This window comes from Canis aureus, chromosome 14 (genome assembly GCF_053574225.1).
Source record: "Canis aureus isolate CA01 chromosome 14, VMU_Caureus_v.1.0, whole genome shotgun sequence".
NCBI classification, from domain to species: Eukaryota; Metazoa; Chordata; class Mammalia; order Carnivora; family Canidae; genus Canis; species Canis aureus.
This window is the reverse complement of record NC_135624.1, coordinates 13,120,670-13,146,592: the sequence shown is the minus strand read 5'-3', so window position 1 is coordinate 13,146,592 and position 25,923 is coordinate 13,120,670. Positions and strand designations below refer to the sequence as shown.

The 25,923-nt window shown below is 36.8% G+C and overlaps 1 protein-coding gene and 1 long non-coding RNA gene across 5 annotated transcripts; one reads left to right on the top strand and one right to left on the bottom strand.

Annotated features, from left to right (window-relative positions):
- Window positions 1-1,559: 1,559 nt before the first annotated feature.
- Window positions 1,560-19,796, bottom strand: EBAG9 (estrogen receptor binding site associated antigen 9). 4 transcript variants are annotated; one of them, XM_077847012.1, is made up of 7 exons: window positions 19,589-19,796; window positions 14,471-14,568; window positions 12,089-12,167; window positions 10,948-11,106; window positions 9,191-9,298; window positions 5,441-5,532; window positions 1,560-2,101 (listed from the first exon to the last, which is right to left on the bottom strand). In XM_077847012.1, the coding sequence occupies exons 2-7, from the start codon at window positions 14,551-14,553 to the stop codon at window positions 1,981-1,983; spliced, it is 642 nt and encodes a 213-aa protein (XP_077703138.1). In that variant the 5' UTR covers window positions 14,554-14,568; window positions 19,589-19,796; the 3' UTR covers window positions 1,560-1,980. The 4 variants fall into 4 exon arrangements, with proteins under 4 accessions (XP_077703138.1, XP_077703136.1, XP_077703137.1 ...); XM_077847010.1 differs by lacking the exon at window positions 19,589-19,796 and adding an exon at window positions 19,026-19,346; XM_077847011.1 differs by lacking the exon at window positions 19,589-19,796 and adding an exon at window positions 19,030-19,346.
- LOC144283193 (uncharacterized) lies at window positions 19,684-24,549 on the top strand. The gene is made up of 2 exons (XR_013351613.1): window positions 19,684-20,343; window positions 24,290-24,549. It is a non-coding gene; the product is annotated as an uncharacterized LOC144283193 (long non-coding RNA).
- The last annotated feature ends 1,374 nt before the right edge of the window (window positions 24,550-25,923 follow it).

Here is a 25,923-nt window from a genome sequence, read left to right as displayed (position 1 = left end):
TCCCAGAATTGCTATTCTTTTCATTAAAAAAATATTTTTTAAATAATCATAGAATTTCTAACCAGTCTTTACTTCTAATCAAATAAAAATCAAAAAGCCAACAAAACAAAATCCCACACAGTTAAAGTCATGACCAAAGTAGACTTCAATACTTGTCAACTACTGGGGAAAAGCAGTAAAATTTATTGTACTTAAGGAGAGGTTATCCTTTATGAACCCCAAATTTAGAGAAGTCAGGTAGCATTCTCATAACTAAAAATAAATACAAATAAGGAAAGAGAATACATTTATTACTAAACATTTGAGTCCAATTCTATTTAATTGGGAGTTTATTGGCAGAAACGCTAATAAACATGGTAACTGAAAATGTGGCCTGGAACTATAAAAAGCAGCTTTTTACCAAAGTTAAATTTCAACTGGGTTCTGTAATCATATTTAGTCTGGGAGCTTAGGCAAAGGACTTAGGGTGATTTCTCTATATAGGCTGTGATTTTTAGTACGAAATATGATTTTAATTCAAACATAGCAGCAGTAGTTAGCCTGTAGAGTATCTATGACATTTAAAAAAAAACACACGATGTTAATTTGGGGCAACAACTTTTATGAAAGTAAAAATCTTTAAAAATTCTAAAGCCATAGAAAATCAGTCTGGATATATTTTAGTTATGGAGAAAAAATTAATGGGATTTAAACTAAAACTATCAAATCTATGTTCTTCCTGTGAACGCAGTATGTATCTATTTCCTTGAAACTATTTTGGAGCCAGTCCACATCCAAAAACAAAAATATTATTATTCCTATCTATCTCAGTTTAATGAATCAATATTATCTTTGCCAACAACACAGTAAACTGTATTATGTCAGATATATAAAATTGATAGAGAAATCTTCTCAAAGCTTTGAAATATTAGAACCGAAGGCTTTCTACGTTTGTCAATTAATGGCTTTTGTGGCGGAGGGACTAAGGTACCTAAAACACTGCAACACTTTAAAATCTACAACAAAAGGAAAAAAACTACTAATACTTGTTTTTAAAACTCATGAGTGGGATCCCTGGGTGGTGCAGCGGTTTAGCGCCTGCCTTTGGCCCAGGGCGGGATCCTGGAGACCCGGGATCGAATCCCACATCGGGCTCCTGGTGCATGGAGCCTGCTTCTCCCTCTGCCTCTGTCTCTGCCTCTCTCTCTCTCTCTCTGTGTGCCTATCATAAATAAATAAAAAATTTTTTTAAACTCATGAGTTATAATAATGCAAAACAAATTTGTCATTTTTGCTGATTTTCAATGTTTATACATGCAGTATAAATTACAAATATACCATTACAACTATCTATAAGAAAACAATGATGTATAAAATCCTTATGATAAATAAAATTATTGCATTTAATGTCACTTTCTTGAAAACCAAAGTCATTAAATTCCTTAATGTCATATTAAACATAAACAATACCAGTTGAAACTAGAAGAAATGTATGCCAATACCAGCTTCTGACCATGAAAATAAAGAAGTTAAAGCCCTGCAGTTTGTCTGAATTAGGTCAGATAATCATGGAAACAAAAGAGTATTTAAAAGTATTTATTTTATCATTATGCACAATGAAGGAAAGCATTATAGAGAGCAGAGTCCTTTCCCACCATAAAATTATTTACACCCATATATTTAGCTAGAAACACTAGCTAGAAGAGGTACTGGTATATTCCATTTGTAATAATTTCTCTACAGCAAACAGTTGTCTTACACTTGGAGCATGTTGAAAAAAAATATTGCCTCGTAGGTCTTTTTTTTTTTTTTTTGAGTCTCAATCACTAAGAGCTCAAGGTACTCTGAGAGAATCCTGGTGTCCTAGATGGTCTGATGAATGCATTAAAAATCAAGCAATGTATTTGTGTTCTGAAAATACTCTTATATCCATATAAATGCTGCTTGAGTTGTGGAGCTCACATCTCTCCTACTGGCACGATGACACGTGAAGAACATCTGTTATGAAAGCTTCACGCCAATTTTGTTCTGTTCCTTTTTCATTAGCCGCTGTGCCTCCTTCTCCATTTTCTTCCTCTGTTGTTCTGCTGCTCTCTTTTCTCTGTCTGCTATCTTCTGCTGCCTGGAAAGAAATATATTATCTTTACTTTTAGAAAATGGCAAATGAATTCTAGAAAGAAATAGCAGTGCCCTTTTTACTAATATCAAATGTAAGCTCGAAAAATCTTCATTCTTCTCACTGCTTTGATTTCAAAGATTTTCAAAAATGGTATCTCTTAATTCTTAGATCATGCCTCGCAAAACAAAACAGTATTATCTCTATGTTACAAATAAGTAAAATGAGGCACAAAGGCTAGGTGACTTGCCCAAAGTCATAAAACGAAGTACAAGGATAAGAACCCACATCTTCCAATCCCTCTTCTTCAGATTATTTTCACTAACACACTACCTCCATTGGACCACACCTTCTTTTTGATAGCATTCTGAAAAGCCTGATGTTGAGGATTAAATCTCCTGTTCTAATAGCTAGAAATTCTCCTAAAGGAAGTCAAGAACACAGATGTACAGGACACAATGCAAAGAAAACAGGTATGTAACACAAGCCTTCCAAGTGGAAACTAGGAACCTATTTAAGAATTAGCATTTGGCCAGCTCTACCGATGAAGGGTCAGAATTGTGGGGAGCTGCTGATTATACATTATGAGATACTTCCCTCCTTCCTGGCCCCTCCCTGACTCCACTGAGCTAGAATCACCAGCCTCTCTCTTGTTACTGAATGGCTTGCGTGGGAAGGGGGAGAGGGGGGACACAGGACAAAAACAGAAGCTGGTCTTGCATCTAAGGTAAAGGGTATGAAAAAATAAGTGAAGAAGTATGCAAGGGTGAGGAGGCAAGCTGTGGGTCACAGCTGTACATGGGATAGGCAACACGGGTTATAAAACAGAAAAATCCAGTGTGAGATTACCTATGTATGGGACAGCTCAAAGTGGACTCTGGTGAGTGAAATGTAGATACCATTCTCATCATATTTATAAGTGGGGAGTGAGCAGAGTTGTATATGACCAAAATTCGAAAAAGTAGAGGGACTTATTTTAGGCAATATTTTGACTTTCACTATCAATTAACCAAGGTTTCAGAAGAATAGTTTAAAAGAAATTTACTTTTTATTAGCTCTGATCACGTTCGAGCAAATCTGATAATCGGCACTAAAAAAGCCAAAATGCCAGTGCCAAAAGGAGAGCTGGAAAAATAATTATAAAGAGCTGACAAGCTTACAAACAGTAAGATCCTCAAGCTTTCACTTGATTACTAGCTGAAGTATAAACAACAACAATTAATGTTTCTGGAAAATGAGGCAATTTAGAGATAACTGCAGACAAAGTCTATTTTTCCTCTCCAGATACACACCTGGCATTACTGAATTATTAGAATCTCCTTCCTTAGCATTACTGAATATAGTACGGGCAGTATTAAGTGGGAATGGGAAACAGGGCTGAGTCAGAGGACATGGAGTCTGAACACACTGTTCTTCTGGGGGCAATAACAGCACAAGAATCCTCCATGTCTCTTTGATTCTAACTTATCAACTTGTAGCACAAAGCATGTGTATTACTGACAGGCTCCCTCTCCCAATTATATGTCATATAATATAAAACACTAGGGTTAGAGTTTTGTTTTTTGTTTTTTGTCTTGTTTTGTTCAGAGTGCAAGAGGGTAGTGTGGAAAAAAGGCTTTGGTACACAGTGAGTGTGAAGATACTTGTGAACTCATAGTGCTATCATTAGGATTACTGTATTCAGAATGAACAGACCCCTCTTTCATCCTGTGGTTAATGACTCTAATAATAACTAGAACCCCCAAAAATGTTCTTTTTTTTTTTTTTTTTAATTTTTTTTTTTTAATTTTTATTTATTTATGATAGTCACACAGAGAGAGAGAGAGAGGCAGAGACACAGGCAGAGGGAGAAGCAGGCTCCATGCACTGGGGGCCTGACGTGGGATTCGATCCCGGGTCTCCAGGATCACGCCCTGGGCCAAAGGCAGGCGCTAAACCACTGCGCCACCCAGGGATCCCCCCAAAAATGTTCTAAAACACCTGGACTTTTATATCTATGATTTATCCAAAAGAGAGTAAAAAAATAGGTAACATCTTTTTTTGATGATCCATGCAAATAAAAATGTTGCTGTTTACAATTTTTAAAATACTTATTTTACAGTAAATAATGATTAAATAAAAACTAAATATTTAAAACTCTCATGACTTTACTTTTAAAATGTGATGCATCTCTGTTAAAAAAAATGCTTAAGATAGGAAGGATAAGACAAAAAAAAAAAAAAAAGTCAGCCATAACTCAACTATATCCTCTGCTGGCTGTTCACGGTAACTGCACTTAATTGATGAAGATAGAAAGGGAAAATATAAAAATGAAATCAGTTACTTATTTTCTATTCCTATTATAAAAACAATCTTTAAAAAAAAAACTGACGGGGATCCCTGGGTGGCTCAGCGGTTTGGCGCCTGCCTTTGGCCCAGGGCATGATCCTGGGGTCCTGGGATTGAGTCCTGCGTCAGGCTCCCGGCATGGAGCCTGCTTCTCCCTCCTCCTGTGTCTCTGTCTCTCTCTCTCTCTCTATGTCTATCATAAAATAAATAAGTAAATCTAAAAAAAAACCCCAAAAAACAAAAAAAACCCTGACATCACTGTGCTTTACTATATCATCTTTAAAAATAAAAAAAATTTAAATACATTTAAATATCTGAGCTTTTCACCAGTGACGATGGTCACAAATATTTTTAGGGTAAATATTGTTTACTCTTTGACCTCATGCAGTAGTAGCAAGTAAGTTTATTGCTCACAAAAACAAAGATATAAAAAGAGAAACACTAAAGAAACAAACTTGAAGATCTCAGGAATAGTATTTTTTTCTCTGTAGAATGGACAGTACCTGACAATTATTTACCTCATAGGATTTTTGAGTACATCAACTGAAATATATATATAAATGCAGAGTGCTATGTAAGCTATTTCCATTCGAATGTGCAGTGCTGGGCACTATTCTAGACCATGGGGAAACAAAAATGAAGGTATAATTTTTAACCTAGAGGAATATATAGTGGTGGCTCACATTTTAAGAGATAACTATGCTTTACAAGTAATGTAGTATAAAGCAAAGAGTATAATATGATGTATATATGTAAAAGATCTCATTTCCCATTAATAACATTTTTACTCTTTTGTTCCTTTAGTGCTTTATATTCTTGGTATCTGTGGGGTTTTAATCATATGAAATAGCATATTCAGTTTGAAATTTAAAAAAAAGAATCCCCTATTACCTAAGCTCAAGTGAGAAAGTATGAAGAAAGATACAACTCTGCAGAACAAGCTTTCTTGACCTCAAATGTAACATAAACAAATTGAGTTCTTCTACTCAAGTTGCAATGTAAATATTCCTAAAATACCTCAGAACTTCTTCTGCTTGCCAGGCTGCATCTTCTTCTTCTTCCCATGCATTGGTATTTTCCTGCCAAGTATCTAAGTCACCTAATTCAGGCTACAACAAAATACAAAACAAAATTATGATAGTAAAGAGCTCTCCTTTCTCTACTTAGAAGTCAATAAGAGTATCTTTTATAACGTGACTCAGACCTGGTCACTCCCCTGTGTATTTTTCATGTCCTACATAAGGCCCCTGGTCTGCCTGAAACTGAGGTGTTTCCTATAATGCATGACTTTCAGTATTCACAGTGCTGAGCAGGTCCAGCTTTCTTTGTATTTTGTATTTTATACTGATTTTTCTTTTCCTGCCTACTTTAAGTTGGAATGGACAAGAACAGAACATTTCTTCTTTCTGTTTCTCTCTTTTCAGTGAGAGGACAGGGGGAGAAGAGACTGGAGATGGAATGAGAGATGCCTAAGTACTCTGTGCTGGGATGAACCAGAGGACCTGAAGTTCCCAAACTGGCAGTCATTTTCATTTAAATGTAAGTAATTTATAGATTTTTCAGTGGTTCTTACTATGTGGGTCCAAGGCAAAAACAACAAATCAGGCAAAATTTAGTCTTTACCAGAGTACTTTTATATTGTGTTTTTTTCCCCCACCACCTGTCCTACTAACTGATCCCAGTAGGGATATTAGAACCGAAGGCTAGACCTCTGAAAGTTCACTTTTTCTTCCACAAACCAATAAAAATGCTCATTCTGGAATGTTATTTAGGTTTATGAGCATAAAATACATGGCACCAATCTGTGAATAGATTTACTGTATTTTCTTTTGAGCACTTACACTTAAAACTGAAAAAAAAAATGTGTGGTTTTCTCTTCCTAACCATAAACATAATACCATCCTCTGTTAAAACTTTAGTGTATTTCTGATTACCAGTTTAATAAAAGTCTCTAAAAGTAGAATACCTAAATCAAATAAAAAATTTTTTTTCAAGCCTCTGAACCGAAATACAAATGACCCTCTTGAAAAATTATACCAACTTAGCCTACTGACAGCAACAGGGATCAAGTGTTGTTTCCCTGTAACTTTGTCCATACTGGTAATAGCCTTCTTTCCTCTTCACTAATTTGTTAAGATTTGAAAATGGTGTCTTGTTATTTTACTTTGGATTTCTTTGAGAACTACTAAGATCAAACTTTTCTTCAGGTTATCAAGTTATATCTATTTGTACATGTATCCATTTTTCCACTGAGGTGTCTGACTTTCTGGGTATAAAATATTTAGGCACTAAAACCACAAAAAGAGAGTGGTATCTGATCCTTTAGTAGAAATGGCTTTCTAATTTAAAAAATTTTAAAGGATAAGACTGATAGATCTGCTACATAAAAACTAAATATGGGGTGCATAAATGGTTCAGTTGGTTAAGTGTCCAACTCTTAATCTCAGCTCACGTCTTGATCTCAGGGTTGTGAGTTCAAGCCCCAAACTGGGCTCCATGCTGGTGGAGCGCCTACTTAAAAAAACAAAAAACAAAAAACACCTAAACACATCTGCCCATTGAAAACATCCAAACTAAATTATAAAGCCAACAACAAACCAAAAAATTGTAAAAGATGACAGAAAAAAGTTAATATCCTTAGTATAAAAAGAGCTATCACAACAATACAGATGACTAAACTCCAGAAGAAAAATAAAATGTGAAATTTAAAAGAACATAATTGGTAGAATGAGTGGTAAGATATTTTTGGAGTAGAGAACAAAGTGCAGTAGATTACCATTCTCTCCTAAACTACCCCCTTATTTCGTCTGCTGGGAGGAAAACACGCAGAAATAGCATTGGAGACATTTTCTATCTACACTGTTTATCCTTTCCAACTCTGTGGGGAATTATATATTTACAACTTAATAATACTAATACAATTCTGGAATACTAGATTCGTGTTTTAAAAACTTATAATTACAAGCAAGAGGCAAACATTTACTAATTCATTGGATAAGTCTAACCCACTTTACCAATATGGAGCAAACATATGAATAAAGCATAAAGTTTAGAAATATAAAAAATTAAATATGCTGTGCCATTTTAGAGAAATATCAATGGTGCTCTCATAGCATGATGTATAAATGCATAAAAATTATCAAAATTTGCATTATTTATGTGTGATCATTTAATATTGCACCTTCCCCACTAGAATGCATTCTTTTGAAGCAAGGACTCTACCTGTTTTTCTTACTTTCCACTATAGTACTAGCATCCACCACACTGTTTCACATGAGTAGGAATAATTTTTGATCAGTGAATTAAAGACATACATAAACATGGGTCCCCTGGAAAGAGGGGCCTCTGAAGCACCATGCAGTTTAAAATAGACAGATGTGGTGGTTTAAAAATATGTCTGCAAAAAAATAAATAAATAAATAAAATAAAAATATGTCTGCAAATTCTTTGGCACTCTTCCTTCAAGAGGTAGAGCTTAATTGCCCTCCCCTTGCATGTGAGCTGGACTTAGTGACTAATGTTTAATGAATAAAATAATGTGGAGGTGACAGTGTGTCACTTTTAAGACTAAGTGATAAACAATCATTGTGGCTTTGCATCTGTGTGCCTTCTCTTTCTCAGGGATTGCTTGTTCTGGGAACGTCAGTGGTTATGTTGTATGGAAACTCAAACAGCCCTTCGGAGAGGTCCATGGTAAGGAACTGAGGTTTTGTGCAACCAACTAGCATTAACTTGCCAGGCATGTAAAGTGAGCCACCTTTTTTTCTTTTTTTTAAGTGAGCCACCTTTGAAATGAATCCTCCAATTCCAGTCAAACCTTCAGATGACTACAGCCGCAGCTAATGATCTGTCTGGAAAATTATTAGAAACTCTGAGCCAGAACCACTCAGTTGAGTCACTCCTGTATTCCCAACCCCTAGAAACTATATGAGATAAAGAGTGCTTATTGTTTTAAGGCACTAAGTGTGGGACTATTATATAATAATAACATGATAAACTTGATCATAATTAGTAATCAATAATTAATCAATTGAAGCATGCTTAAGGTCAGATCTGAGAAGTTTGGACATTTGTGTTTTTCAAAAAATTCAAAGCTGATTCTGAGATACTACTAAGGTTGAGAACCACAGTTATATACTTTCCTTACCACTTTTATCCTTCAAAGTAACACATTTATCAAACCTACTAGAAGTCAAATTATACTTTAAATGTAAATATCCTCTACTAAGGAAACAATTCATTATTCCCTTAAAAATAATCTGCTTTTAAGTTTAAATTTCAGTGGTAATCTCTTTAAAGGTTACATATTTATTTATTTATTTTGTAGAGAGGGAAAAGTGAGAGCAGGAGCACTCGTGGTGGTGGGGGTGAGGGGGGGGAGTAGAAGAAAGAGAATCTTAAGCCAGCTCCACACCCAGCACAGAGCCCAACACAGGGTTCCATCTCACAACCCTGAGATCATAACCTGAGCCAAAATCAAGAGTCAGACACTCAAACAACTCAATCACCCAGGCGCCTCTAAAGGTCACATTTGTAACTTATTGTGTCTATCTTTTATGTGTACAATGGGACTCTGGTCTCAGTAGCTGATGTAATTTATAATCTCATAAAAGGGTAAGATTGGCAAAATTCCATATTAACCTCTCTCATATGCTAAGCCTGTTTGAAAGCACAGAAATACAAATATTATGTTCAATTCATTTTGATTTTTTTTTCAAGAAAACAAGTAAAAACAAACCCTTGCCTATATATCATTAACATACTTACAGATTGATGAATAAAAGGCATATCTTGTGTAGCTGCTAATCTACTAGAGAAACCTGTGCTACCATCTGGAATGCCAAAATTTAATGGTTCTCTCTTCTTAATAATGATCTGAAAGATTAATAGAAACAGAATTATAGGAATATTTTACATATCATATAAAAATAGACTAATTAAATGACCAAAGTATTCTGTAATTATTTAAAATATGCCCTTTCTTTTAAAATTTATAATGCAATTTTTTAAGTCTGTAAAGAATATCAAAATTCCTAGGCAACTGTCACGCAAATCATTTAGATACTTAAGAAAAATTCCATTTTACTTTTTCTAAAAACACAAATTTTCCTCTTCTTCTCTAGACCCACAAAATATAAGGTGACACTTTTATCACTGTATTAAATAAGAACATGTGTTACATACTACTATAAAAGTATAACCACCTCTCTGCATATGGTTATCTGTGAATGCATTAACTCTTTCAAGATAGTAGTATTAGCTTTGTAGCTTAAAAACATTTTCAGTCTAATTTATTAAGGTACTACTGTAATATTCTGGGCTCTTCCTCTTAAGAGTAGCAATATACTTCTAAAATATAAAGTATTTATCTATGAAGACACTCAAACTCCTTGAAAAATACACAACTTAATGCTCTTTGGCATTGAGACATTTGACCAACTTGATAAAAACAATCCTGATTATAAGATGTAAATGTTAGAAGCCTTGAAATTATAAAAATAAATTTATAGCTGAAACTGGTTGGGAGGTAGAAGAGGATAAAAAAAAAAAACCTATTAGGAAGGGTGGAATAAATAATGTCTTCATTTTATAAAGTGTATTTTTAAGAAATATTTTCTATGCATGACTGAATAAGAAATGGGATTCTAAGTTTTGTTTTTGTTTTAAATACAGTGACTAGTGAGGTAGACTGGAATAACAGCATCATAATATTTGGAAGAGAGGGAAGAGTAGTGAGCATAGTATGAAATAAACCTTCATCTACCATAGTATGAAGTCAATGGATAATGTCTTGTTTGGTATATCAAGACACAGCAACATAAGCATATTATATACAGATATGATTAAAAAAACACTACAAACTCAAATAGGAAAAGTTATGAGTAACTGCTTCTGAGAAGTAGAATTGGCTATAGGGAATAATGGGGCAGAAGTCTGTTGCTTTTCAGTATAAGCTCTTCTACATTCTTTGATTTAATTTTTTTTTAAAGTAGATGTACTATTTTGATAAAAAAGAAAGGAAAATATTCAGCCACTGTTCCTTTTCCAATAATTCCCTCCACTTTTAAGTGATCTTCCATATCTAACTCAAAAGGGATTAAATAAAGTGTGGATGACTACATAAGCCCATAATAATTGTTCTGTTCTCAGAGCCCTGCATCAGTTTTATAATGGTTACAAATAATGAAAACAATACCTATCAGTTTGTAAGCAGCACTAAACTGTGAACTCTTTTAAAGTCAGAACTTTATCTTACTTCAGTTTAGACTACAGCAGAGACTGCAGTCTAGAATCTGGTCTACAGCTGGACTTCAGTAAATGCATATATAACTTTCGAAGATTTGGGTGTATAACTTACTAGATCTATGTCACTTGAATAAATAAACTTGTTTACATGACAAAAAACACAAATTGATTAGAAATAGGCTTTCTGACAAATACTAATCATACTGTCTGATTTAAATATAGGAATCTGAGAAGCAATTTAATTATTTAACCTCCCATAGCACAAATATTTTACATACTTTCTGAGTTTTCCTTATAGTTGGTGTCATGTCCTTAAAATAGTCAGGTTCCAGTTGTTCCAAAGCATTTTGTTGTGTTGCTACATTCCCATTCCCTCCTTCAATCTTTACACTTGTGGGGGCATCTTCATCCCAGGAAGTCCACTCTTCAACATCAGTCTACATTGAATCCATCAACAGCATCAGCCACAAACAGTAACCTAATCAACAGCTCTTTCATCATTCATCATTTATTAGAAAAACAGGCTTTCTAGGGGAACCTGAGTGGCTCAGTTGGTTAAGTGTCTGCCTTCAGCTCAGGTCATGACCTCAGGGTCCTGGGATGGGGCCCTGCATCAGTCAGGCTCCCTGCTCAGTGGGCAGCCTACGTGTCCCTCTCCCTTTGCCCCTCCTCACTACTCATGCTCTCTTTCTCTCCTCTCTCAAATAAATAAATAAAATCTTAAAGAAAGAAAGAAAAACAGGCTTTCTAAAACATTGGTTTTCAACCTTTTTGACCAACAAGAAAATAGGAATTTTTTAACATATACCAAAACTAGATCAAAAGTTTAAAAAAAACTTAGTTTTACTAAAGTTGGATGATCGGTTCTACCCATTAAAAAACCAAAACCAAAACCAAAGCAAATGCTTTAAAAGCTGAAATCACATTTAGAACTACAGTCCACAGGAAGAATATTGAAATTTGCATCCTAAGCCTAACTGCGTTGATTAAAAAATAAAAACAAAAGCTAAAACAAACATTCTTAATAGGATTTATACAAGACAGAGTTCTCAAATATAATATTCAAAATGTCCATGAAACAACTCAAAATTATTCAGTAAACAAATCAATAAATTTGAACTTGCATGGAAAGAAAGTAAAAATGTTATAATTATCTAAGACTTTAAGATAGTTATAAAAATCCTGTACCAAGCAATAGCAATCATTCTTGAAATTTTTGGAAAATAGAAAATCTCAGCAAAGTAACAGAAAATACTATGAAGAATCAAATAAAAATTTTAGAATTAAAAAATATAACCATAATAAAAAAGCCTTATCTGACTACCAAATTAACTTCGAAATGGACATACTAATTAATGGTCTGCAGACCAGTTTGAAAACTATGGCTTTGGAATATTTATTCAACCTTTAAAAAATTACCTGTTTGGGAACTGATGAATAATCAACTGTAGTTGGCAAAGTTATTTGGTCTCCACTTAATTTCCGTCCTCTGCCAGATCTAAAATAAAAATGAAGTAACTTATTTCAATAACTACCAAAACAAACATGACTAAAAGCACTATGGACTAAAGGCTAATAAAAGAAGATCTTTTATAATTATACAATTATTTAAATAATTAACAGTTACTCATTAAAATATGAAAAGAAGAGGCATGTATCAAATATCTTTGAAATGTGTTTAAAATCTTAGGACAACAAAATTGCTTTTTGGCTTAGGACAGAATTATAGACAAACTCAGGAGGAATATAAAGACAAAAACGAAAATGTGAAGTGATTTCAAATGATGTTCCTTTAAACCATGCTCTGTGGTAAAACTCTGGGACACCAAATCCATTTTTTTGTTTGTTTTCTTTAGGATTATTTGAGAGAGAGAGAAAGAGAGAGAGTATGTTTGTACATGTGTGGGTGAGCAGGGGAGAGAATCCTCAAGCAGGCTCCCAGTGGAACTTGGTCCCATGACTCATGAGATCGTGACCTGAGCCAAATCAAGAGTTGGATGCTCAGCCAACTGAGCCATCTAAGTAAGTGCCCCCATCTATGCCATTTTAACCAGGATGGCTTGGCTTTTGTTTGTTTTACCTGTTTGGGTTTTTGGTAAGATTACCTATCAAACTATCAAAAAGTCTGAAAATCACTGGATTGAATTAAAATGTAATTGACAAGTTTTAAAGATTAGAAAGAGAAACAATATATTAAATGAAATAGGTATTATAACTCAGTTGCTGAGAGCATGGGCTATGGAAACTAGGTGGTAAATCATAGTTTTAAATGTTACTCCTATTAATTATGAGTCACGTTAGAATCAACTAGCCTCTCAAGCTTCAATATCCTCGTCTGCAAAATAGAAGTATTCAAATCTACTTTTGTAGGGTTATTGTAAGGATTTAATTGACATATTTAAAGCAGCTAGACACTACACAGTGCCCAATATATAATAAGACACTAAAAAAAAAATGGTACCTATTATGAATGATCAATCACTTGCTTCATTTCAAATAATCTATAAAGCATCTACTTAGAGGTAACTGGTAAAGTTAGTTATTTTTACTACAAAATTAAAAATCATATTTTGTTCAAAGGATAAATAGAAAATACGGTCTACTACTAAATTTATTATGTGAACCTGGTACTTTAGAACACATGATCTAGGTTCGTTCTGACACATAAGAAAAGCTTATTCTAACAAGAAGTCAGTTTTCTTTAAAAGTGAACATACAATCAATCCTAAATACATTTACATTCACATTTATCATGAAATTTATAGTGGCAACAACTGTCCTTAATACTTTTTAAATCAAATGCACTTTCTTTTATCAAAAGTGTTTCAGTTTTAGAAAATACATATGCAAAGAGAAAGCATCTATAATTTATCTTGTTAACCTCTAGCATTCTAGCAATTAATACCCATATTTATCCTACTTTACCTTGTGAATTTCTAGCTATTCCTCCTCATGCCCTGATGATCTGAGCACTTAGTTCATTATTTTCCCTACTTCCCAAATCCTGTTCTCTTCCTGGGTGGGATCAATAGTTACCTAAATTTTCCATTTCTTTCTTGACTTTTCTTCCTCCAAGTGTTCATCTTTACTCTATTCCGTCCACTCATTCCCACTGCCATACTATGGACCTATTTTTAAAAAATATCTCAAATCACTCTACCTCTAACAATAAATGTCCTTAATCCTCAGAGTTTTAATAGTCATAGTATAGAACTATAGAACTATAGCTTTAGGGTATAGTAGTATGACGAAATAGAAGGAATTCAGATCTTTGGATGACTTACTAAAATAGAAGGACTTATCTGACTAGGAATAAGTAGTACACATTCCACATTCTGGAATATTATTTAAGAGAAAAAAGTCTATTTTGCTTGGGTTTTTTCTGTTTAAGCTTTTTTTTTTTTAAATATAAAAACAACATTCATATTGTAATATACAAAGACATATGTATGCCTAATTCCACCTAACCACCTTAAAACATTCTGGTAATGAAATAATTATGTACTAAAAACTGTCTTATTATACCAGTGAAAACTGGCTTGCTTTTTTCTGAAATTCTACAGGAATAAGAATGTGATTTTAATTGAAGATGTAAGAATTTGAAAGAATGAAAAAAAGTGAAACTCTACTTTTTAGATCTGAAGTACAGAAATATAAAAAAAAATACCAGATAGTATTGAATGAATACTATAATCAAGTTATTTAGCTTAAATATAGTCTGCCCTACCTTTTTGTAATTATGAAGGCATCCAAAACCAACAAGAAGCTAAACAAGTCAATTTGAACATAAAATTTGTTTACCTGCATATTAATCTCTTTAGGAATGAGAATACTGTTGCAAGGCAGGTGCAAACTTTAAATAACCGAAACTGTGTGATAGCCATGGTGGGAATCAAAACCTGTGGAAAAAGCACAAAAATAAATGATTTGATAAGCTATCTTCCCATTCTGAAGTCAAGCTGAAAGGTCCTACTATGAGCTGTGAAAATCAAACATTTTTTAACTTTTTTTTTTGGAAACCACAAATTTAACACAGTATATTTTATTTTGTTTTAAAGATTTTATTTATTTATTTGAGAGAGAGAGAGAGCATGTGTGAATGGGACGGGGTGGAGGGAGAGGTAGACCGAGGAAAAAGAATCTCAAGCAGACTCTGTGCTTAGTGTGGAGCCCAATGTGGATCTCACAACCCTGAGATCAAAAGCTCAGCCAAAATCAAGTCAGACACTCAATCTAAGTCACCCAGGTACCCCATACACAGTAAATTTTAAAATTAAAACGTAAATCACATTGACAATTCAAGAAACAAGATTTTTAAGTTTTCAATAGGAAAAAACTTTTTGAAATATTCTCAGGATATTTTTCCCCCCTCAGGATATTTTTTAACTGAACTCCAATTATTTATTTATGATTTGTTTTCTACTGTAAAATTAAGAAAATCAAAAAAAGCATAAAACAGTATACATTGAGTCTTCTGCACCTTTTGAAGTTTGAACATGAACACTAACAGTACTATTCAAAATATTTTTAAATGTTTTTAAATTTCAGATAAATACATCTTAATATGCCCATTTTATAGATGAGGAAATTGAGTTAAGTGTGGTCAAATCACTTGTCCCAAGTCACATAACAAAGAACTTGAAAGTAATCACAGAGATTATCTAGTCCACATGGTTCACATATCTGGGGATCCTTTAAAGAAATGATACCTAGATCTAACCCTAGTAAATCAATTAAATTATATTCTCTAAGGGGCAAGTTCCAGTTAAACTAGTAAGCTTACAAAGGAGACAAAAAATAGCCAATAGAAAAGGGAGCAAAAAAAGGGGAGGGGAGCAGAAAACAAGGTAAAGAGGTACAAATAACAGATGGAACAAGAAGGCGGAAAATATACCATGCTAACACTAATCAAAAAGAAGCTGAAGTGACTATTTCAATGTCAAAGAGTAGATTTCAGAGAAAATAATATTAGCAGACATAAAAATGGTCCTTTCATAATGATAAAAAGCATGTAAGAATCCAAAATACTTATGTCCCTAATAACGGAATTATGCCAATATCACAAGAGGTGACATTACCAGAGAGTCTGCTGATATTTAAAAGGCTATTAAGAAAATATTACAAACAACTTTAAGTCAAATCTATTGGCATATAGATCTATACTTAGTCTGAGTGATAGCAACACTCTGATACCTCATCCTAATTACTCTTAGAGCCACTATTGCCATTCCCTTCAGAGAAGGACAAAATACACAGCCAGCTCTTTTTATTTCTAGAATTACAAAGGTAGAAAGGCCAAGTAGACTCTTTACAGTAACAGTTCCAAAAGGCTCCCTTAGCAATGCTCATACATTTAGGTCGTATCTTCACATGAGCTCAATGATTTATGGAATGCTTGTATTTGGAGCTGACTTACTAATTGAGAGTATGGAAAGAATAGTGACTCTAAGAGTATGAACCAAAAATAAATAAATAAATAAATAAATAAATAAGAATTTCACTATTCAAGTAAGTTAAATACTTCTGTCAAAAAATACAATTAGTGGTTTACTAGGTTTCAAAAAATGCAACAATTTTGACTTCTCCTTTCTCTTAGTCTTTTATGTCCAAACTACCAAAAGGCCTTATTCCATTTCTTAATACTGCCCATATTCTTCCCTATTTCCACTGCAATCTCCCTAGCATAGGTCTGTATTACTTCTTGATGGGGTATTATTAAAAAAAAAAATTTTAAAGATTGATTTATTTCAGAAAGAGAAAGAAGGGGGTGGGGGGCAGAAGGAGAGAATCTTCAAGCAGAGTTCCCAATGACCATAGAGCCCTATACAGGTCTTGATCCAATGATCCATGCATGAGATCTTGATCTGAGCCTAAACTAAGAGTCGGACACTCAATTGAGTAAGCCACCCAAGGTGCCCCTATTGTAAAGTCTTCTTATCACACTTACATTCTCTACTTCATACTACAGTTATTTCTATATACCTTATCTGTCCTGTACAATAGAGAATCTTGTTTATCTTGTACCTCAAGTTATCAGTTGCAAAGCAAGACCTGAAAGGCTTAACTACTTCATTACGACTAGAATGATCTGAATAGTTAAGATGATGAATAAAAGCTCCACTTTAAAGCTGAATTCATCAAGAATTAAAGTCTCAACCAAAAGAAGGCAAATTTCTCTAAATGAAAATTTATGCTAAATCTTCAGAAAAATTGTAAACTAAAAAAGATAGCTAGAAAAGAGATTGTATGAAATGTGGCGCTTTGGGGCAACGGGGACAGAACTGAGGAGGTACTCTATCAGGAAGTTTTGAAGGGAGAAGACATTTAATATTTAAGGGCTAGAGAGAAGAATGGGCCTCAGGATATATACATTGAATGCAGAGTTGAAAATAAATTTCATATAGAGCCTTGGTAACCACTGTCATCACCTTGCCAGTGTTATTGTTCAGTATCTGTCAACTTGAATGACTTCAATGGTAACTGGAAACAAAATCTAAAATTTTGTCCAACATTAAAACAGAAAATGGGACTATTATTGACAACAGAACAGATTCTCCCTAGCAATTAAGAATTATCTTCATTCTGGAAAATTTGCTTTTGTGATTATCAAGAGAGGACCTAAGATTCATTGACCAGCTACTAATATGCTAAGCATTATCTACAAATGATGTCTCTTAACCCATAAAACCATCTTACGAGATAGACATTCCTGCTCTCATTTCATAAAATTGAAGCACAGAGAGTAAGCACATGTTTCCATGTTCCCACACCCACTGATTCAGATTTAAACCTAGGTCTGTTTAATTCAAAAGCCAAGAACATTTCACAAACAATAAACATTCTTAGTAATTCAGTGACAGAAATTATTATTATAATTTCCAGACTACATTTTCCAACCAGTTGCGATGAAATGAGGAAAATGCAATCAAGTTACATTAATGTGATTGACACTTAACTATCAACACTTTTGATTTGATCAATTACACTGAGTTGCAGGCTGGAATATTCTTTGGGACAGTTATTTAACGTTCCAATTCAATTCAACAAACATATATATATTTAGCACCCATATGTAACAGATGGTCTCCTGCGTGATGGTAGAAACTACTCACCCAGTACACAGAAACCCTGTGTTTGTTGCTCAATTGTCACAGACTAGTGACAATGCAAGGGACTAAGGAGACAGTGCTCCAATCAGTCTTACTCAGTTAGATATTTTTAGGTCTCAGCCAATTCCAAGCACATAGTGGGTACTCAAATACTTGTTGAAGGGAAACTGACATTCCTTGAGCACTCAATATGTTCAAGATAGAGTTCTAGACAATGTATCTTCTATCACATCACTGGAATCCTAAGGACAGGGGAGGTTAATCCACTTAACAGAGGAGGTTGACAGGCTTATATTTACTCACCCAAGATTTAAAGAGACTGATTGCAAAGCCCAGGCTCTCCCCAAACCACATCCCATTCCATAAACCTTGTAATTTCATGCTCATTGCCTCAGTTTGATTTTTGAAAAGCCCTCAAGGTAGCCAATTTAAGTATGCACCGTAGGCTGCTTTGCACTTTGGTTACTTCAAAATACTTTCTAAAACTGGGAACTACTAATATAACCGAATTTTCAAATTAGAATTTCCTTTAAAATTAGGAGGAAAACCCAAAAACTTGAGACATAGCAGGAAAAGGATCAGAATTATTAAGCAACCTATTTTTCAGTGCTTTTAGAGAAATGACATCTGTAGGAAATCAACAGGAATGAGAGCTTAGGCAGGTCAAGTGAGTAAGATTCACCTACAACTTTAAAAAAGAACACTAGGTTAGAAGCCGCAAAATTAAATGTATCTTTTTTCCTTCTAATTCCCTGTAAACTGCTGGCCAGATGCTTTCGGCAGAGACACTACAGGACAATTTGTTAAACAAGCCAAGCCAAAATCTTTTAGTACATACTAAATAAGTCTTCAACTGCTGTAATTCTAAAAGGGTATTTTTGAAATTTTTCAGTATCAAAATTGTAAAAACCGTATGATTTAGCGCAGTACAGAACAGCCTCAAATTCAGTTTGTAACTCTTAAGCTGGTTAAGGAATATCACAAGGCTCCAAAAAAAATGATACCTGAACTCACTTATGTGAAAAACCAAGGAGAAAGGAACTAAAACGCAGAAGGGGGCGCAGGCTAAGGGGGCTGTACCACCTCCGGCCACTCAAGGGCCCTCAAGTATGCGACCCCGAGACTCTTAAAAGAGCAGAGTTAATGTCTCCTGAATGACTCCGAAGGCAGGAGTTCCATAATTAAAATGCTTCGACTTCAGATAACCCCTCTGAAACTGGCTGCTGGGGGCAAAAAAAAAATCATACCCACTGTACAGATGAGAAAAACGACGAGAGCGTCTTCAGGTTACACAATCCGACGCCATGGCTTCGGCGCTCTGACAAACGCTCCGAAGCGCTGGAAGTGGGTGCAGCGTAGGTTGGGGTTTGGATTTTGGATAAATCGGGGAAGGAGCAAGAAGGCGCAAGGCCTGCAGAGGAAGGGCAGGAGGACGCGGAGACTTTCCCCGCCGGGAGCCCATCCCGGGACCCGAGGGCCGCTGCGCCCGCGTCCCGCAGGCGTGTCTCCCACGCGTGAGCGCCGCATGGTGAGGGCTGCACGCCCGGGGCCCGCTCCCAGGCGCGGTGCCTTCACCCCAGAGGTCGCCCCGACCCGGAAACAGTACCCCGGAGCGCCAGGCGGCCGCGGTAGGGAGCCAGCGGGCGGAGGGGCGAAAAGGTGGCAGGGCGGGAAGTGCGGGGCGAAGAGGGGGGCCGACCGGGGAAAGGCAGAAGACGCCTCCCCCCCACCCCCCCAGCACCGGGTTGCGTTCGGGGGGCAGTGGGGGAGGGAAGCCCCTCGCGGGCACGCGCGAGCCGCACACACTCACCTGCCCCTCCCCCTCCCCGCCCGCCCGGCGGAGGCTCCGAGAGGCCGCGGGCCGCGCGCGCACACAAGGCGCGCGCACGCGCACTGCCGGTCGCTTCCTCGAGCTCGCGCTCCGCCCGTTCAGTCCCAGCCCCGCTCATTCAAAGCCGGGCGCGCGCTCCGCCGCAGCCGCCGTTGCCTGCGCGCAGCTGCCATGGCCGCCCCCTCCTCGGGAAACCCTCCCCAGGCCCTCCCACTCCGCCCTCCTGGAAGGCGGGTCTCGGTGGTCTCCAGGCCCGCACTTCCGCACCCCGCCTGGTCCTGCCTGGCCCAATAGGCGAGAGGCTGCCGCTGCGGCGACCCGGCTTAGCCAATGAGCGTCGGAGGGCGGGGCTGGGGGCGGGGCGGGCGGCGGGGCTGGGGCCGAGGCTCGGTCACGGGGAGGGTTTCTGTGAGGTTTGCGGGCCGCTCGGGCTGTCCCGTTGCAAAGTGCCTGCGCTCCTTCCGCGTTGCCCTACTTTCTGTGCACGGTGTCTCGGCTCCAGCCCTGCCCCTTTTCGTTCTACCTGCAGACTCCCCCCCCCCCCCCCCCCACCAGATGGGACCGACGGAAAGCGGTATTCAGATTGCGAAAAAGAGGGAGCTGCGGCTGACTCGGTGATTCGGCAGGCGGTGGGCAAGCTCTCAATCATTCCTACACTTCAAGGGTGCGAAACGTTGAGTGTAACTCGGGACTTCGCCTCCTCCGAGAAACTTTTGATTGGATTTCCTTTGAAGGTTAAAAACCGGCCTTTAACCTTATCCCAGCATTTGTTCCTCCCTTGCAGCTCAGGCTAGCCGTTCTCCCAAACTAAGGTTTTCCCTCTATGGTTCTCTTTGAAGTCTTTTTTTTTTTTTTCCCCCTTCGTTTTATCCTGTATGCTATGAAAAAACCAGGGATCTTTGCTTGTGGGCGAGGGTCTCTCAGTAATCTGCCTCACTGTCGCACAGCGACGGTTTGCATGGTCAGAGGCTGAAAGCGCTTCATGTTTTTCTTTTTTTTTTTTTTCTACTACAACTATCTTTGTCCCGTCACCTTGACCAGCCTCCATCTACCCACTTACTTTGTAGTATCCACCCACCCATGCCACCCCAATCTGAACCACATTTTTCTATTCACTTCTTTATCCCCAAGAAGAGAAGAAAGAGAATGTTGTAACTCTTGCTCTAGAATGATTCCATGTACCTTTGGATACAGTATTTCATCTCTAACGCTCCGTTTCCTCATCAATAAAATGACCATCATAGCGCCTACTTCATAGGATGACTAACCCTTTCCAAGCATCTAGGGCAGAGGCTGGCACAAAGCAAACACACATAGATTAATAGTTACTGCAGCAGCCGCTGCTGCCACCACCACTACTACTATTACCACCACGCTTTTTCATCATCATTCCCAGTTACCACACCTCCCTAAATCCTCTGCAGTCTTTTATTTATTTTTTTAGATTTTTAAAAAATTTATTTATGATAGACATAGAAAGAGACACAGGCAGAGGGAGAAGCAGGCTCCATGCCGGGAGCCCGATGCGGGACGCAGGCAGGCGCTAAACCGCTGAGCCACCCAGGGATCCCCTCTACAGTCTTTTATTTTTTTTTATTTTTTATTTTTAAATATTTTTTTTATTTAATTTTTTATTTATTTATGATAGTCACAGAGAGAGAGAGAGAGGCAGAGACACAGGCAGAGGGAGAAGCAGGCTCCATGCACCGGGAGCCCGACGTGGGTCTACAGTCTTTTAAACACTTGTTCTAAGCTTAAATTTCTGCAAATCCCTAAATTCCAATAATTCAAAATCTCCAAATTTCTTTTTGGATTCCCCTAATTGATAATCCAAAATAGGCTACATCTCAACATAAACGTTTTCAAATGTTTTTCTTAGACACATATCTTTGCTTCAGATTATTATATCCCTCAATTTTTTATTCTTCAGTTCCCTTTATTAAATTTGCCATTTCCAAACGAAATTAAAAGGTGTATATACTTTTCTAGAAACACTAGTGAATATTTGTTTCCAACACAGTAAAAAAACAAAAACTTGTCAAAGATGGCAAACTTCTTTTACTTCAAAAATATCTATGGAATAACAGTTCAAAGTCATCTTTAGTTGTTGAGTAGTAATTCCATAATTGAGGACCACAGGTGCCAATAATTTGGGATCTTGCATGGGGACCACCTCTTGGGAGTGTGCAATTTGAAGTCGTGTCCTCTGCCCAAGGCTTGCATGGGGTGGGGATGGGGACCATCAAATGTCAGGTGGGAGTAACATAAGGGAGAAACTTGGTAAATGAAAGATTTCTTTCTGAATTGCCTGTACTCCATGTGTTACAGTTAATTCTACGTGCTTTTTGTTCAGACCATTTTGCCCACTCTGATTTGCCTCTGCCCAACCCCTAATCACCAGCTTGATTTATTCACTTTTATCAGCTTCCAACTCACCATTTAATCTCCCAAGTCAAAGCCATTGTAGGCTTTTCTGTTCTGAGTTGTCCGTGTGGGTCTGAAAAGTGTTTTGTCGACTGACCTCCCATCCCTGCCCAGTATTTAGGGCGCACCTTACAAACACAGCCCAGTGCTTCCCAATCTACCTAACGCAGTTCTCTGGCTTTTCACTAAAGAGATGGTTTTTCCCTCAAGCATAATTTTAGACCTGCTGTTTTGACTTGGACTTTAATGGCTTTTTATTAATGAGCAGCTGTCCACAGTTGAATACAAATTAAAAGTCACATTCATTTCTTGATCAAGCAAAACAAAGCCTTTCAGCTCACAGTGACAGTTTTGAATAGATATGTTTGAAAGCAAAGCATTTTCTGATGATAATTTTAATGGATTGTTTTGTTAATCTTTCTATTCTAGAGAATTATGCTTGCTTTCAAAATCATATATTTTAATATTCTGGAAAATTCTAACATTTTTTAATACCCATCATAACCATTTAATAGGGTCAGTAGCTTAATAGAAATACAAGTCTGACAGGTTTTTTTTTAATTTCTGTTAAAATAAAAGTGACTCTCTGTGAAGCATTTGAATATTTTCCATCATAAATATTACTATAGTGTATCTTCATAGTGATTTTTATTGCTAAACAGGAAGACCCAAGGTTTAAAAACAATTTAGAGTTAACCAAGTTAATCTTTGGAACAGGCCTACATAGGAATAGAGAAAAATAATCTGTCTTTTATTAGAAATGGATTAAAATGAAAAGATATCATGAATATCTTTGCTTCTGTGTTTCCATAGTGAGGTTCAACCATGTAATACCTCTTGGCTAATGCCCACATTGTTATTAGAGGTATAATACAATTTAGCTATATTATGAGTTAAGGAGACTTGATCTGAGCAGATCTGGCAATGTAAGGTCATTTATGATTTCTAAGGGTAAATGTGTTGAGATTCACACAAGTAACAGCTTGTCACACATACAACACGATCTGTCTTGTACGTGAATGGACAACTTAAAAATGAAACACTGAAAAAAAAAAATGAAACACTGAACCAACAATGAAAGCCTAATCCATTCAGCTATAGCTATAGCTTGAATACATTTGAGCCTTACTTTTCTAATCTGCAAAATTAGATTAATAATTCCTGCCTTAAAGGTTAATTTTGCAAAGTAACTGGCATAATGTATGTGGAAATGTGTTGGAAACAAAGCAGATCAATGAAAGTTTTATCATCTTCAAGTTCAGTAGAATCTCCTTTTAGCTCACAGGAGGGAATACTGCTTCAAGGAAAACAGGAGTGAATTTTCTATCACCAGCAACCAGAAATAGACATTTTTGTTAGTTACACACACAAAAAGAAGAGTTTTAAAGTTATGCTTTGAGGACATCCTCTTGGTACATCCTTTGCCCCCTTTGATTTTAAAGACAGAGGGTGAAAAAACAGCTGTTACAAGGAAAGCACCCACAACCCTACCCTCTCTGGGCTTTTTCTCACTACTTATGGGATATTTTGCTCATAACAGTGTCTGTTGCCAAGTTCTGTCCATTCTTTCAGTGTCCATCATTTCAGCACACCAGAATTTTCATAATGATGTCCTTACTAGTCTTTTGATTTTTATCTTTTCCTCCCTTTAAGTCACCTTGATATTTTGCTGTATGATTAGGGTTTTTGTTTTTTTTTAAAGATTTTATTTATTCATGAAAGACACACAGAGAGAGAGAGGGAGGCAGAGACACAGGCAGAGGGAGAAGCAGGCTCCATGCAGGGAGCCTGACGTGGGACTCGATCCCGGGTCTCCAGGATCACACCCTGGGCTGAAGGCGGCGCTAAACCGCTGAGCCACCTGGGCTGCCCTGATTAGGTATTTTTAAAGCTTCTTCACAATAAATGTGTTCAAAATAAAGAGAGATTTGCTATTGTCCATCAATCCAAATTCACTTGTGTGGACATGTGTCTCAAATGTTGCCTTTTAATCTCTTAATTTCAAACTGCTGCTACTGGATTTCCCTGTGACTACCTCTGGCCCTTTAAAATATCAGACATGCCAGCAATTTTTGTTAAAAACATTTGTCTGTATATACTGTACATTTCATTACTCACCTCCTCATCATGAAATATATATTTCTTGCTGTGGTTTTTATCTGAAATTAAATCCTTTATAAGTGAGAATTAAATCCATGTTATAACCATACTAGATATTTTCAGTATAAAAAACATATTTATTTTCTCTCTTCCTAGGGAGAACTTATATGCATAAAGGATCATCTGCCTGAATATATAAATTACTCTAAAGAAAAGCCGAAGGAAAATACTCTTACCATGTAGCCAGACACATTCATAAATATCTTGCCCAAAAGGAATTATTTTTTCCTGCTCCTAGGCTCTGAGCCCATTACCATAGCAACCATAACTAGTGTTGTCTAACTGGATGTGAATTTTATACATTTGTTCTTTGAAATGTGAAGGCAGTATGTCAGAATAAAGTGAAATTTCTATAATATTTTGGAAGGACTACTTTATTGAGAAGTCTGGAGAGGGAAAGTTTCATCATGCAGTTTATTCATTCATTTAATGAAACAGTTTACCATCAGCATAGTGTGTGCAAAGCATGTTAGAGAAGTCAAAAGTATATACAACCCTTAACCAGAAATAACTAATAAAATCAGCTTGTCATGAGTGAAAAGAATTCCTGAAAGAGGAGTTTTTTCACAGGGACTGTTCTAATTTTTTAATAATCTGATCATAATAACTAGAGTAGCATATTAGGACCTGTAAGAAAGACAGGCAAGAGGCTTACAGCTGGTCAGATTGCCTACAGGCATTCAAGTACCTACTGTTACCCCTATAGCAGGTCCTTTCCTTTTCAGTCTTATACACTGTGTCTGTAGCTACTCCCTGGAGAAGTGTTTCTTTTATTGGAGGTTGAACACTTCTTGGCAGCTGGTGCCAGCCTGAGGAAGCTGAAAATGCCCACTGATGAGCATAGGAAAAAGTTGTGACCCTTCACCTGTTTCAGATAGGTATATATTTCCCAAACCAAATATATAATGGATTCATATCAAGGTTTAAGCATTTCTGTTTTGAAGGATACAGGGAATAACTTCAAAGTTGTATGTGGTATTTGACACTATTTTCTTGCCCTGGTATTATCCCTGCCCACCTCCCTGGATAGCAAAGACCAATTCCCTGTTCCCTTGTTCCTTTCAAATTTTGCCTACCTCAAGCATCTTGTGAAATGAATAGATACATCATTTAGGTTTAGGTTTCTGCCAAGTGACAATGAAACGCTGTAAGAGCGGAGGCTACTAGATAGGGTACCACATTGTCGGACGCAAGCTCCTTGCAGCTGAGCACTCCAACCCCTTCCTGCAGGGGCTGGCCTTTGTCTTCCTGGTCCAAGCAGGCATCTTGCTCTCCATGCAGCAGGAAAAACAGGAAAGGATGAAGAAAAGGCAAAGGGATGCATAACAACCATCTTTTAAGTTTCTAGAATACGCCACAAGATTATTTCTGATTTTCTAACTTAGAGCACAGAAGTTGGTCATCCTTAATGGCAAGGGAAGTCTTTATTCTAGGTGGCCCTGTATCCAGCCTAGGAGTCTATTAACACAATGTTTATTACATGCTAGTCCTTGTTGTGGTGTAATAAGAAGCCTAATGGTTTATTGGGCCAGGGATTGACACGATATAGGCAACATTATGGTAGTAAAAACAGCAGGAATGACAACCATTTACTGAGGGCCAGTAGCTATTAGGCACTGTGTAAAGTGTCATATATATGCTATCATGGGTACTCACATACCATACTACAAGGCAGATATTTTCCACATTTTACGGGTAAAGAATCAGAATAAGACTAAGAACTTGCCTGA

What these genes read in the sequence shown, in the direction of transcription:
- EBAG9 (XM_077847009.1), bottom strand. An exon ending in ATTCATCAGTTCCCAAACAG is followed by an intron (nt 11,107 to 12,088) that starts GTAATTTTTTAA and finishes GATTCAATGTAG; the next exon opens with ACTGATGTTGAAGAGTGGAC. An exon ending in TGCCTTTTATTCATCAATCT is followed by an intron (nt 5,533 to 9,190) that starts GTAAGTATGTTA and finishes ATTTTGTTGTAG; the next exon opens with CCTGAATTAGGTGACTTAGA.